At 68.7% G+C, this 12,846-nt stretch overlaps 3 protein-coding genes across 3 annotated transcripts in view; 1 reads left to right on the forward strand and 2 right to left on the reverse strand.

Moving 5' to 3' along the window:
- The window catches only part of DGKA (diacylglycerol kinase alpha), a 6,618-nt gene extending 919 nt beyond the window's left edge, over positions 1-5,699 (reverse strand). The window contains 12 exon segments of the mRNA XM_054187098.1: positions 440-557; positions 652-699; positions 701-772; positions 906-980; positions 1,089-1,138; positions 1,246-1,273; positions 1,275-1,327; positions 1,434-1,554; positions 1,670-1,711; positions 1,714-1,748; positions 3,663-3,735; positions 5,420-5,699. Of these exon segments, the coding sequence (XP_054043073.1) occupies positions 440-557; positions 652-699; positions 701-772; positions 906-980; positions 1,089-1,138; positions 1,246-1,273; positions 1,275-1,327; positions 1,434-1,554; positions 1,670-1,711; positions 1,714-1,748; positions 3,663-3,735; positions 5,420-5,464 (760 nt within the window). The 5' untranslated portion in view covers positions 5,465-5,699.
- A 134-nt stretch (positions 5,700-5,833) lies between these two features.
- On the forward strand, positions 5,834-9,138 carry PYM1 (PYM homolog 1, exon junction complex associated factor). Its single transcript, XM_054187155.1, has 3 exons — positions 5,834-5,984; positions 7,391-7,484; positions 8,600-9,138. Exons 1-3 carry the CDS (start codon positions 5,834-5,836, stop codon positions 9,111-9,113), a joined length of 759 nt encoding a protein of 252 aa, XP_054043130.1. The 3' UTR covers positions 9,114-9,138.
- A 1,147-nt stretch (positions 9,139-10,285) lies between these two features.
- Positions 10,286-12,787, reverse strand: LOC128903154 (transmembrane protein 198-like). The gene is made up of 4 exons (XM_054187099.1): positions 12,667-12,787; positions 11,594-12,172; positions 10,569-10,717; positions 10,286-10,483 (listed from the first exon to the last, which is right to left on the reverse strand). The coding sequence occupies exons 1-4, from the start codon at positions 12,785-12,787 to the stop codon at positions 10,382-10,384; spliced, it is 951 nt and encodes a 316-aa protein (XP_054043074.1). The 3' UTR covers positions 10,286-10,381.
- Positions 12,788-12,846: the final 59 nt, after the last annotated feature.

A 12,846-nucleotide genomic window follows, 5' to 3' on the forward strand; every position in this document is an offset into this window, starting at 1 on the left:
ATCCCCATCCCACCCTGTCCCTGTCCCCGTCCCCATCCCCTCCCTATTCCATCTCTGTCCCCATCCCCATTCCATCCCTGTCCCCATCCCTAACCCATCCCTATCCCTGTCCCACCCTGTCCCCGTCCCCATCCCAGTCCCCATCCCACCCTGTCCCCATCCCTAATCCATCCCTGTCCCTGTCCCATCCCCATCCCACCCTGTCCCCATCCCTAACCCATCCCTGTCCCTGTCCCCATCCCCATCCCACCCTGTCCCCATCCCTAACCCATCCCTGTCCCTGTCCCCATCCCCAACCCATCCCACCCTGTCCCCATCCCTAACCCGTCCCCATCCCCGTCCCACCCTGTCCCCATCCTGGTCCCCATCCCCCCCACCCCCCGTCCCCATCCCCTTTCCCCCCCGTCCCCATCCCCGTCCCCCCCCCGTCCCCACGCACCGGTGCAGCAGAGCCCCTGCTTGCGCAGCCCCAGCAGCAGCGCGGCGCACACGTTGCAGTACGCCGGCCGGTTGAAGTGCTTCAGGCGCCACAGGTGCTGCCCGTCATCCTTCATGTGCTGGGGGGGGGCACGGGGGGGTCAGGGGGGGCCCGGAGGGACCATGGTGGCGGGGGGGGGGGGGTCCCCGGGGTGGTGACACCCCCGCACTCACCCCCTCCAGGCCCAGCAGCACCAGCAGCGGGATGTTGGTGACCCCCCCCGCGAAGCCACTCGGCCAGTGACACCGTCCCGCTGCCGTCGTAGTCGATCTCCCGCATCATCTCCTGCAGGATCTGGGGGGGGGGGACACGGGGACGCGGAGCTCAGGGAGAGACTGGGCGGGGGGACGCAGGGGTGCGGGGCTGGGGGGGGGAGGACAGACATCCCCTCCCCGCCACCCCCGGGCCCCCCCCCAACCCCGCTCACCGGCTTCAGCTCCGTCACGTCCCAGTCCAGGTACTGGGCCACCCGCATCATCTGGGTGATGATCCGATCCACCTCCTGGGCGGGGGGGGGACACACATGCATTATCAGCGCGGGGGGGGGGGCAGGGGGGGGGCCGGCTGCAGCCCCCCCCACCCCCCCCCCACCTCACCCCCCGGCGCTCACCGAACTGTCCAGGAGCCCGTTCCCGTCCTTGTCGTACAGCTTGAAGGTGACTGGGGAGGGGGGGGGCACGGACAGGGGGGGGTGAGGTGACCCCGGCAGGTCCTTGGGGACCCCCCAAGCGCCGCGCCCCCCCCCCCGCCCCCCCCAGGGGACTCACACTCCAGCTTGTCCTCGGGGCGTCCCCCCCTCCAGCAGCGAGAAGTAGCAGGAGACGTCGTTAACACACACCAGGTCGTTGCCTGCGGGGAGAGACCCCCCATGAGACCCCCCCGGGGTGTCGTATCCCCCCCCTCACGCAACCACCGACCCCGACTCCCCCCCCCCCCCCCCCCCGCCCCCCCTCACCCGTCGGCCCCCCGGCCCCGCTCTGGAAGGAGGCGAAGAGGTGACGGCAGAGCGGCTCGGGGATGTCGTCCGCCTCCAGGTAACTCCTCAGGAAAAGCGTGAACCCCTCGAAGTCGAGGCACTGAGGGGGGGGCAGAGTAGGGATGGCGGGGGGCAACACACGGCTGCACCCCCCCCCGCCCCCCCCCCCACCTTCCCCATGGGGACACCCCCGGGGGACAGGCGGGGGGCCTCACCTCGCCCTGGCGGTGCTGCGACAGGGCCCCCCCCCGCCGTAGAGCTCCTGCAGCACGTCCTGCACCTTCCTGCTGCTGTCTGCGGGCAGAGGCGGCTGGGGGGCGCGCACACGCGTGGGCCCGCCCCCGACATGCGTGTGCCGCCCCGACACGCATGTGCTGCCCCGACACGCCCTGACACGTGTGTGCTGCCCCGACATGCATGGGCCGCCCCGACACGCCCCGACACGCTGTGTGCCGCCCCGACACGCCCCGACACGTGTGTGCCGCCCCGACATGTGTGTGCTGCCCCGACATGCCCCGACACGTGTGTGCCGCCCCCGATATGTGTGTGCCGCCCCAATACGCGTGTGCTGCCCCAACGCACCCCCAACATGCGTGTGCCACCCCCGACCATGCGTGTGCTGCCCCAACACGCCCCTGACACGTGTGCCACCCCCAACATGCGTGTGCTGCCCCGATACACGTGTGCCGCCCCAACACGCCCCTGACATGCGTGTGCCGCTCCGACACGCGTGTGCTGCCCTGACACGCCCCGACACGCCTGTGCCACCCTGACATGCATGGGCCGCCCCGACACGCGTGTGCTGCCCCGACACACCCCAACACGCATGTGCCACCCCGACATGCATGGGCCGCCCCGACATGCGTGTGCCGCTCCGACATTACCAGACGCACGTGTGGTGCCCTGACACGCATGTGCTGCCCCGACACGCCCCTGACACGCATAGGCCACCCCAACACGCGTGTGCTGCCCTGACATGCCTGTACCACCCCGACACGCGTGGGCCAACCCGAAATGTGTGGGCCGCCCTGACACGCGTGTGCTGCCCCGACATGCCCCAACACGTGTGTGCTGCCTCAACACACCCCGACATGCGTGTGCTGCCCCAACATGTGTGTGCTGCCCCCACATGCCCTGACACCACGTGTGCCGCCCCTACATGCCTGTGCCGCCCCAACACACGTGGGCCGCCCCGACACGCGTGGGCCGGCAGGCGGGTGAGGCCGCTGTGTCAGGGACACGCACGCGTGAAGCTGCCGCAGGCGTGCGAAGCTGCCCTGGTGCGTGCACACACGTGTGGAGCCACCCCTGCGCGTGTGCACCGGCGTGTGAAAGCATGCCACGCGTGCAGAGCCCCCCTCAAACACGTGAACACGTCCACGCAGGCATGTCAAGCCACCCCACACGCATGCACACGCGTGTGCAGAGCCATGCACACACATGCACACACATGTAGAGCCACCCACACGCATGCACACAAACACAGGAGGCCGTCCCCACGCATGCACACGTGTGCAAAGCCCCCCTCAGACACGTGAACCCATCCCCACGCATCCATGTCAAGCCACCCCACACGCATGCACACGCATGTGCAGAGCCACGCACACGCATGCACACGCATGTAGAGCCACCCACACACATGCACACAAACACAGGAGGCCGTCCCCACGCATGCACACAGCGTGCAAAGCCCCCCCTCAGACACGTGAACCCATCCCCACGCGTCCACGCAGGCATGTCAAGCCACCCACATGCATGCACATGCATGTGCAGAGCCATGCACACGCATGCACATGCATGTAGAGCCACCCACACGCGTGCACACAAACACAGGAGGCTGTCCCCCACGCATGCACACGTGTGCAAAGCCCCCCCCAGACGCGTGAGCCCATCCCCATGCGTCCACAAGTGTGTCAAGCCACCCACACGCATGCACACGCGTGTGCAGAGCCACGCACACGCATGCACATGCATGTAGAGCCACCCACACGCGTGCACAAAGACACACGAGGCCGTCCCCACGCACGCCCACGCGTGCAAAAGCCCCCCCCCAGACGCGTGAAGCCATCCCCACGCGTCCACACAAGTGTGTCAAGCCGCCCACACACAGGCACACGCGTGTAGAGCCACCTGCAGGCGTGTGCGCGGCCAGTCGGTGGGGGGGGTTCCCCCCAACGCGTGTCGCGTGTGTGTCCCCCCGCAACTCACAGTCCAGGTACTGCTGCAGCTGGGCAAACTCCTGGGGGCTGAGGGTGGCCCATTCCCGGCTCTCCATGGCCACCTGCGACATGTGTGACATGCGTGACACGCGTGACACGGGGACGCCCACACCTCTTTGGGGGGGGGAGGCGGGAAAGGGGGTGCGTTGGGGGGCGTCCGCCCCCAATGCACCCCCTTTCCCGCCTCCCCCCCCCCCGCCGCCATCTGCCCACGCGAACCCACACGCCAACGTCACGCGTGTGCGGGCCCCCCGCCTTTGAGCTTTGAACCCCGGCCGGGCGTCACCCGTGGGTGGCACCGTGACGTGGGGGACATTCCCCCCCCCCTTCCCCACCCCACCCCCCCCCCCCCGGACGAGACGGTAGGGTGACACGCGCCATGTCACCCACCAGTGACACCCGGAACCGCCCAGTCCCGCCAAGGGACCCGGTGCCGGGGGACACGGAACACCGCCCCCCCCCCCCCCTCCCCGAACACCTCGAGCATCCCCGGTGCCTCTTCCTTCCCCTTCCCGGTCCCCCCCCCCTCCCCCGCACGGACCGGTAGAGGCCCCGGTCCCGCCGGTTATAGCCCAGTAGAGCCCCGGTATTGCCCGGTAGAGCCCCAGTCCCGCCGGTTATAGCCCGGTAGAGCCCATTACAGCCTCGTAGAGCCCCGGTGCCGCCCGTTACAGCCCGGTAGAACCCCGGTCCCGCCCATTATAGCCCGGTACCGGCCGGTAGAGCCCCAGTCCAGCCCGTTACAGCACGGTAGAACCCCGGTAGAGCACGTTACAGCCTGGTAGAGCCTGGGTCCCACCCATTACAGCCCAGTAGAACCCCGGCAGAGCCCATTACAGTCCGGTAGAACCCCGGTAGAGCCCCGGTCCAGCCCATCACAGCCCGGTACAGCCCAGTGGAACCTCGGTAGAGCCCATTACAGCCCGGTAGAACCCATTACAGCCTCGTAGAGCCCCGGTCCATTCCGTTATAGCTCGGTACTGCCCGGTAGAACCCCGGTCCTGCCCATTACAGCCCGGTACTGCCCGGTAGAACCCGGTAGATCCCCGGTCCCGTCTATTACAGCCCGGTAGAGCCTCGGTAGAGCCCCGGTCCAACCCATCAAAGCCCGGTATCGCCCGGTAGAGCCCCGGTCCCGCCCATTACATCCCGGTAGAGCACGTTACAGCCCGGTAGAACCCGGTAGAGCCCCGGTCCCGCCCATTACATCCCGGTAGAGCACATTACAGCCCAGTAGAACCCGGTAGAGCCCCGGTCCCGCCCATCACAGCCCGGTAGAGCTTCGGTAGAGCCCATTACAGCCCGGTAGAGCCCAGTACTACCCGGTAAAGCCCCAGTGGACCCTATTTCAGCCCGGTAGAGCCCCGGTCCAGCCCATTTCAGCCCGGTAGAGCCCAGTACTGGCCGGTAGAGCCCCGGTCCCGCCCGTTATAGCCCAGTACCGCCCGGTAGAACCCCGGTCCAGCCCGTTATAGCCCGTTATAGCCCGGTACTGCCCGGTGGAGCCCCGGTAGAGCCCATCACAGCCCGGTAGAACCCCGGTCCAGCCCATTACAGCCCGGTAGAACCCCGGTACCGCCCAGTAGAGCACGTTACAGCCCGGTAGAGCCCCGGTCCAGCCCATTAGAGCCCGGTAGAGCCCCGGTACCGCCAGGTAGAGCCCATTACAGCCCGGTACTGCCTGTTCCAGCCCGGTATTTCCCGGTAGGAGTCCCCCCTACCCCGGTGCGGGTTCCTGGTCCGTACCTGGCGGGTCCCGCAGCGGATGGGCCCGGCCCGGCCCCGTGACATCACGGCCCGACGGGGCGGGGCCGGTACCGGCCGCACGTGCCGTCAGTGGAGGGGGGGGATGATGATGATGATGATGGGGAAAGCCCTGACGGCAACGGGGTCCGGGGCGGGGGGGGCAACCGGTTACGCTGCTTTCACTAGCCACGGGGCTACCAACCCACCCGAGACCCCCAACCCACTCGGGGCGGGGGCGCGGTCCCGGGGGGGGTGCCCGGGGGGGAAGGGGAACCCCCCTCCGGGCATCCCCCGGGACCGCATCCCCCCCGACACTGTTTCCTCCTCCCCGGGGTATCTCGGGGTGCGATCGGGGACGGCGGTGGCGGTTTGGGGGTTGGGTGAAACCGCAGGCGCGGCCCCTTTAAAAACAAAATGGCCGCCCCCATCCCTTTACGGCGGTTCCCCCACCACCACCCTCCTCAGGCACACCCGGGTCGTCGTCACTTCCGGGGCGGGGTCGAGGGGAAGCCGGAAGTGTGTCGCGCTCGCAAGATGGCGACTCCCTATGTGACTGATGAGACCGGTGAGTGAGGCCTGGCCCGGCGCCGTGGGGCGGGCGGCTTCCGTGGGGCTGGGCCGGGCCCCCGTGAGGTTGGGGGGTGTCGTGTCCTCCCGCTCCATCCCCCGAAGCCATAGGGCAGGGCCCATCCCCGCGCCGTGTGGGGCAGGCGCCCCCCCGGTGTCTGTGGGGCCTGCGACCCCCTGCCCCATCTCTGTGGGGCAGGGCCCTGCCCCCTGTGGGAGGGGCTCCCCACTCCCCATAGGGCTGGGGTCTCCCCCTCGAATCTATAGGGCAGGGCTCACCTCCGTGCCCTCTAGTGTCTGTGGGGCCAGCCCATCTCTGTGGGGCAGGGCCCTGCCCCTATGGGGGGGCTCCTCACTGTCTATAGGGCTGGTGTCCCCCCCGCGAATCTATAGGGCAGGGCCCACCTCCACGCCCCCCGGAGTCCGTGGGGCCTGCCCCATCTCTCTGGGGAAGGTGCCGTCCCCTGCTCCTGTGGGGGGGGACTCCCCACTCCCTATAGCGCTGGCGGTCCCCCCTGCGAATCTATAGGGCAGGGCTCACCTCCATGCCCACTAGTGTCTGTGGGGCCTGCGCCATCTCTGTGGGGCAGGGCCTGTCCCCATGTCGGGGGCTTCCCGTGCCCCGTGGGGCTGGGCTGTGGCCCCATCTCTGTGGGGCTGGGCGCTGCTCCCCCGAGCTTTCCACGCTCCTTTCTATCCCCCCCCCCGCCCCCAGCTCGTTGCTTTAGGGCAGGTCCTGGCTTCCCTGTCTCTATGGGGCTGGACCCACCTCGTTTCCCCCACCCCGGGGTCTGTGGTGTCCTGCTGTCCCTACCCCAGTCCTGGGGCAGGAGGGGGCCTGTGGGGTGTCCTGGGGCCCCTGGGGGGCGTGTGGGGTGTCCTTGGACCCCCATGGGGTGTTTTGGGGCTCCTGTGGGGTGTTCTGGGGTCCCTGTGGGATGTCCCTGGACCCCCATAGGGTGTCCTGAGGTCCCTGTGGGGTGTCTTGGGGTCCCTGTGGGGTGCGGAAGATCTTATGGGGGCCCCCATGGGGTGTCCTGCGGCTCCTGTTGGGAGTCCTGGGGCCCTTGGCGGGGGTGTGGGGTGTCTTGATGTCCCTGTGGGGTGTTTTGGGGGTCCTGTGGCGTGTCCTGGGACCCCTGTGGGATGTGGGGGATCTTATGGGGCCCCCATGGGGTGTACTGAGGTCCCTGTGGGGTGTATGAGGTGTCCTGGGACCCCTGTGGGGTGTTTTGTGCGTCCCTGTGGGGTGTTTTGGGGGTCCTGTGGGGTGTCCTGGGACCCCTGTGGGGTGTTCCAGGGCTCCCATAGGGTGCGTGGGGTGTCCCAGGGCCCCTGTGGGGTGGCCTAGGGCACTTGTGGGGTGACCCGGGGGCCCCCAGCTGATGGCTTTTGTCCTGGCAGGGAAGTACATCGCCTCGACGCAGCGCCCCGACGGCACCTGGCGGAAGCAGCGGCGGGTGAAGGAGGGCTACGTGCCGCAGGAGGAGGTGCCGGTGTAAGTGGGGCAGGCGGTCGGGGCAGGAGGAGGACACAGGGGGTGTCCCCAGAGCGGGGCTGGGGTCCGCGGAGCTGCCGGCCTGTTCCCTCCTGTCCCCAGGCTCCCCGAGCTCGGCTCCCGGGGACTGCGGGTGCCGGGTTCCGTCTTGAGGTCTCAAGTCTCTTTCCAGGTGCCCGAGCAATTCCGACCCCCTCACCCTCCCCCCATAAGCCGTGTCCTGCCGGTACGTATCCACCCGCAGCCCCGGGGCCGCCCTGTGGGTCCCGGCCGTCGTCCCCCCGCTACCCCGTAACGCCAGGAGGACCCCCAGTATCTACGGGGGCGCGGAGCTCGGCAGCCCTGACCTGCGCCGGGGGCGGCTGCCCCCCGGGGAGAGCCGGGCATGGGGGCTGCTCCGCGGCGGGGGGGTTTGCTGAGGCACTCCTGGGGGTCAGCGACGGGGTGTTGGGTGCAGTGACGGGGTGTTTGGCACCATGACGGGGTGTTTGGTGCCACAGTGGGGTCTTTGGCCCCATGATGGGGTGTTTGGTGCCGCGACGGGGTGTTTGGCACCACGACGGCGTCTTTGGTACCACGGTGGGGTCTTCGGCCCCATGATGGGGTGCTCGGTGCCGCGACGGGGTCTTTGGCACTACACCAGGGTCTTTTGGTGCCGCGACGGGGGTCTTTTGGTGCTGCGACGGAGTCTTTGGCACCACAACGGGATGTTTGGCCCCATGACGGGGTCTTTTGGTACCGTGACAGGGTCTTTTGGTGCCACAACGGGGTCTTTTGGCGCCGCAACAGGGTCTTTTGGCGCTATGATGGCGTCTTTGTCACCGCGACGGGGTCTTTGGCTGCCTGAGGTGGTCTTTGGCTGCCCGAGGTGGTCTTTTGGTGCCGCGATGGGGTGTTTGGTGCCGCGATGGGGTGTCCTGCGACGGGGTCTTTGGTGCCACGATGGGGTCTTTGGCCGCCTGAGGGGGGTCTTTTGATACCGCGATGGGGTCTTCGGCACCATGATGGGGTGTTTGTCACCGCGCCGGGGTCTTTGGCACCAGGACAGGGTGCTCGGCCCCACGCTGGGGCCCTGCCGGGGAGCGGGCGCCTTCACGGCCTCTCGTTTTGCGCAGGTACGAGAATAAATACGTGAAGTTTTTCAAAAGCAAACCCGAGCTGCCCCCGGGGCTGAGCCTGGAGGTCGCCGCTGCCGCCGCCACCGCGCCGCCCGGCAAACAGCCCGGCAAAGCTGAGAGCGGGGAGACGGGACTGTCCAAAGCGGCCAAAAGGAACTTGAAACGCAAAGAGAAGAGGAAGCAGCAGCAGGAGAAGGGAGAGCGGGAGACGGACGGACTGATCCAGGCGCTGGAAAAGGCCTCTCTGGCGGGGGGCGACGGCGGGGACAGGGGGGCGGCCGCGCCGCAGCCGGCCTGCGACGGCGCAGCCCCCGCCGAGGCGGGGGAACCCCCCGCCTCGGAGAAGAGCAGGAAGGTGAAGAACCTGAAGAAGAAGCTGCGGCAGGTGGAGGAGCTGCGGCAGCGGCTGGAGGCCGGGGAGATCAAGCAGCCCACCAAAGAGCAGCTGGAGAAGCTGGGGCGCAGGAAAGCCTTGGAGGAGGAACTGCGGGACCTGGAGCTGGACTTGTAAGGGGTTTTTTTGGGAGGGGAGGGGGATTTTGGGGGGGGAGGGGGCGGGGGGATTCCCCGGCATTCCCTGCCCAGCCCCGGGTGCCGGCGGTTGGGGGTTGGTTTTTTGTTTTGGTTTTTTCCCCAGCTTTGAAACCCGGCGTCTCTCGGATCCCTCTCTCCTTGGGGTGGGTTTTTGGGGTTGGGTTTGGGTTTTTTGTTGTTTTTTTTTTTTTGTTGTTTTTTTTTTTAAATTTTATTTGGGGTGGGGCGGCGACACCCCCCCCCCCCCACCCCCCCCCCGCCTCCTCCATCCTCCCCGGCCCCTTGTGTTCTGTGTTACAGCCCCTCTCTCTCTCTCTCTCTCCCTTTATTTTTAAAAATCATGCAATAATAAAATTGCAGTAGTGACCCGGCGCCGGGGGCTCCGTCCTGCCTTTCCCGGCCTCGGGGAGCTGGGGGGGGGACGACACATGGGGATGGCAGACCCCCCCTCCCTGCCCCACTGCTGAGCCCATGGGGGGGCTGGGGGCGGGGGCAGGGGCTGGTCGGACCCCCCCCCCCCCCGCCCTACCCCGGCAGTGATGGGGGCGCTAGGGGGGGTTCTCGCCAGGAGGTGTGGGTGCCGCATGGCCGAGTGTTTGGGTCCCCAGAGCCCCCCCCCCCCCCGGGCTGGTGGCACCTCCGGGGGTGCCGAGGGGGGGGTCTCCTGGCAGCACTGGGGGGGCTCATGCTGCCCCCCCCCCCAACTCCTTAAGGCATCATCCCCCTACAAGCCCGGGGGGGGGGACTCAGGGCAGGGCTGGGGGGCCGGGGGGGCTCCATGGCAGGGCGAGACACACACCCCCCACAACGGTGGGGTTAAGGCTTTTGGGACCCCCCCCCGGCGACTGTGGAGGGGGGGAGCCGGGCTGGGCCCGGGGCTGTGCGCAGGGTTTGGGTAGGTCCTACAAAAATAAATGTGGGGCTTGGTTTTAGGGGGGCCCCCCCCTTCCCCCACCTCTTCCCCCCCCCCCACCCCCCCCGCCACGTCAGAGGCTGGGAAGGAGCTCTCCCCAGGCTCTCCCCTCCGTGGGGCAGGTTATGGGGCAGGTTATGGGGCTGGCAGCTGTGGGGCAGGTGGGGGGGGGGCACTGGTTTTGCCCCACCACCAGGGGGACCCCCCCTTCCCCGCTTAGGCCACGCCCAGGGGTGGGGCATCAGGCACCTAATTTGCATATTTAAAGGGGAAGGCACAGTGGGAACGGGGTGGGGGGGGGCCCGGGGGCCCCCAAGGCACGTCGCGGGGGCTCAGGGGCGGCGGGGGGGCGCAGCAGGGCTGCCGTCGGCGGCGGGGGGGCCCGGCATGGTCCCGCTCTCCAGCTGCCGGTCCCGCAGGCTCCGGATGTAGCTCTGGGGGGGGACACACATGGGGGTCAGCGTGGCCCCACGGCCGCCGGCATGACCCCTTCCCCCCCCCCCCGGGACGCGGACTCACCGGGGCCAGCACGTCGCCCGCGTAGCGCTGGACGGGGGGGGGCTTGCGGCGGTAGGTGCCCTCGGGGGGGGCCAGGCTCTGCCCGCGCTTGGCCGCCTTCTGCCGGACGCGCGGCGGCTGCAGCCGCTTCTGCCTCCGGACAAGGGGGGCTGTGGGGAACGACCCCCCCCCCCGCCAGTGACACCCCTGTCCCCACGGTCATCCCCGTCCCCATCCTGTCCCCGCTGTGGTCCCCACCCCCCCCCAGCACCAGCCACATCCCCCTCCCCATCACTTTCCCTTCCCGTCCTCCCTGTCCCATCCCATCCCCATCCCAATCCTATCCCTATTGCAATCCCCATCCCTGTCCCATCCCATCCTGTCCCATTCCAATCCCCTCCCATCCCCCTCTCCATCCTAAACCAGTCCCCATCCCTGTTCCCATCCCAATCCCGTCCCCATCCCATCCCAATCCCATCCCGTCTCCATCCCAATCCTATCCCTGTTGCAATCCTCATCCCAATCCCCATCCTGTTCCATTCCAATCCCATCCCATCCCCCTCTCTGTCCTATTCCAGTCCCCGTCCCATCCCAGTCCCCGTCCCAATCCCCATCCCCGTCCCAATCCCATCCTGTCCCCGTCCCCATCCCAATCCCCATCTCAATCCCATCCTGTCCCCATCCCATCCTGTCTTCATCCTTATCCCATCCCCATCCCAATCCCCATCCCAATCCCCATCCCGTCCCCCTCTTCGTCCTATTCCAGTCCCCATCCCAATCCCGTCCCCATCCCCGTCCCATCCCAATCCCATCCCGTCTCCATCCCAATCCCCATCTCAATCCCATCCCGTCTCCATCCCAATCCCCATCCCGTCCTGTCTCCATCTCCATCCCCATCCTTATCCCAACCCCATCCCAATCCCATCCCATCTCCATCCCCGTGCCCATCCCCATCCCATCCCAATTCCAACCCCATCCCACCCCCCCATCCCCTGGCACCCCCCCCATCTTCCCCGTGGGTGGGTGGGTGCCCCCCCCCGGCTCACCCTGTCCGTGGGAGCACCCGCGGGCCGTCACCTTCCACTGGAGCAGGACGTGGAGGGCGCCGAGCGCAGGCCAAGCCCCCAGCAGGGCCCAGCTCCGCCAGCACAGGGCCCCGGCGGGCGCCAGCCGCAGCCGCTGCTGCACGTAGAGCGCCAGCGCCGGCCCCTCCGCCAAGTAATCGGCGCAGACCACCACGGCGGCGGCGCCGCAGAGCCCGGTGGCCAGGACGGTCACCACCTTGGGCCACCGCAGGGCCAGCAGGGCGCAGAGCAGCGCCAGCCCCAGCAAACCCCCCGCCGGCACCCAGGGGCTCGGCGGCGGCGGCGCCGCCGGCGTCACCGTCACCAGGGCGGCGGTGGCCAGCAGCAGCCCCAGCAGCAGCCCGGTGGTGAAGAGCCCCACGCTGCGCAGCAGGAGCGTGACCAGCCCGCAGAGCAGCCCAATGGCCAGGGCGATGCCCGCGCTGGCCTCCAGGCTCAGCTCCGTCTCCAGCACCCGCTCCTTGTAGCAGAGGAGGAAGATGACGGTGGAGCCGAAGAGCAGCCCCGAGAGGAACATGACGGCCTTGAAGCAGCGGTAGCCTGGGGCGGTGCGGGGGTGTCACCGGGGGCTGCCCCACGGCTGCGCCCCACCTCAGCCCCTGTGCCATCCCCTCTGGCGGGGGGTGTCACTGGGGGCTGCCTCACAGTGAGCCCCACGGCTGCGCTCTGCTCCCCCCCCGGCCCCCCCGTCATCCCTCTCCTTGTCCCCCACCCACCTTGTCCCTGCAAAGCTCCTCCCTCTGTCCCTGCTGTGCCCCCCAAGTGAGCCCCTTCTCTGCCCCCCATCAATACTTCCAGCTGTGTCCCCCCCAGTGTCCCCCCCATCCATACACCCCCATCCACGCCCTCTCTGCCCCCCCAGTGCCCTCTGTCCATCCATAGCCCCATCCATGCTGCCCCCACCACGTGCCCCCCATCCTGTGCCCCCCATCCATACTTCCCACCTGTGCCCCCCCCGGTGACCCTCCCCACCTCCCATTCATAGCCCCCACCTGTGTCCCCCCATATGCCCCCCATCCATGCCCCCCCCGTACCGAAGCACCCGCAGAGCAGCCCGCAGAGGGCCCCGAGGGCGCAGAGGGCGGCGGGGATGGGCTCGTGGGGCGGGGGGGGCTCCAGGGCGCAGTGGGGCGCAGGGGGGGTGCCGGCCTCCATCGCCCGGGGGGGGGGCTGGGGGGCGGGGGGGGGCTGAGCCCTCGCTGCGGCCCCGCAAC

This window comes from Rissa tridactyla (genome assembly GCF_028500815.1).
Source record: "Rissa tridactyla isolate bRisTri1 chromosome 24 unlocalized genomic scaffold, bRisTri1.patW.cur.20221130 SUPER_24_unloc_1, whole genome shotgun sequence".
Taxonomy (NCBI): Eukaryota; Metazoa; Chordata; class Aves; order Charadriiformes; family Laridae; genus Rissa; species Rissa tridactyla.

What these genes read in the sequence shown, in the direction of transcription:
- PYM1 (XM_054187155.1), top strand. Translation starts at nt 5,834, where the DNA reads ATGGCCGCCCCCATCCCTTTACGGCGGTTCCCCCACCACCACCCTCCT. An exon ending in CTATGTGACTGATGAGACCG is followed by an intron (nt 5,985 to 7,390) that starts GTGAGTGAGGCC and finishes TTGTCCTGGCAG; the next exon opens with GGAAGTACATCGCCTCGACG. An exon ending in CCGCAGGAGGAGGTGCCGGT is followed by an intron (nt 7,485 to 8,599) that starts GTAAGTGGGGCA and finishes CGTTTTGCGCAG; the next exon opens with GTACGAGAATAAATACGTGA.
- LOC128903154 (XM_054187099.1), bottom strand. Translation starts at nt 12,787, where the DNA reads ATGGAGGCCGGCACCCCCCCTGCGCCCCACTGCGCCCTGGAGCCCCCC. An exon ending in CGGGTGCTCCCACGGACAGG is followed by an intron (nt 10,718 to 11,593) that starts GTGAGCCGGGGG and finishes CGTTCCCCACAG; the next exon opens with CCCCCCTTGTCCGGAGGCAG. An exon ending in CGGGCGACGTGCTGGCCCCG is followed by an intron (nt 10,484 to 10,568) that starts GTGAGTCCGCGT and finishes GTCCCCCCCCAG; the next exon opens with AGCTACATCCGGAGCCTGCG.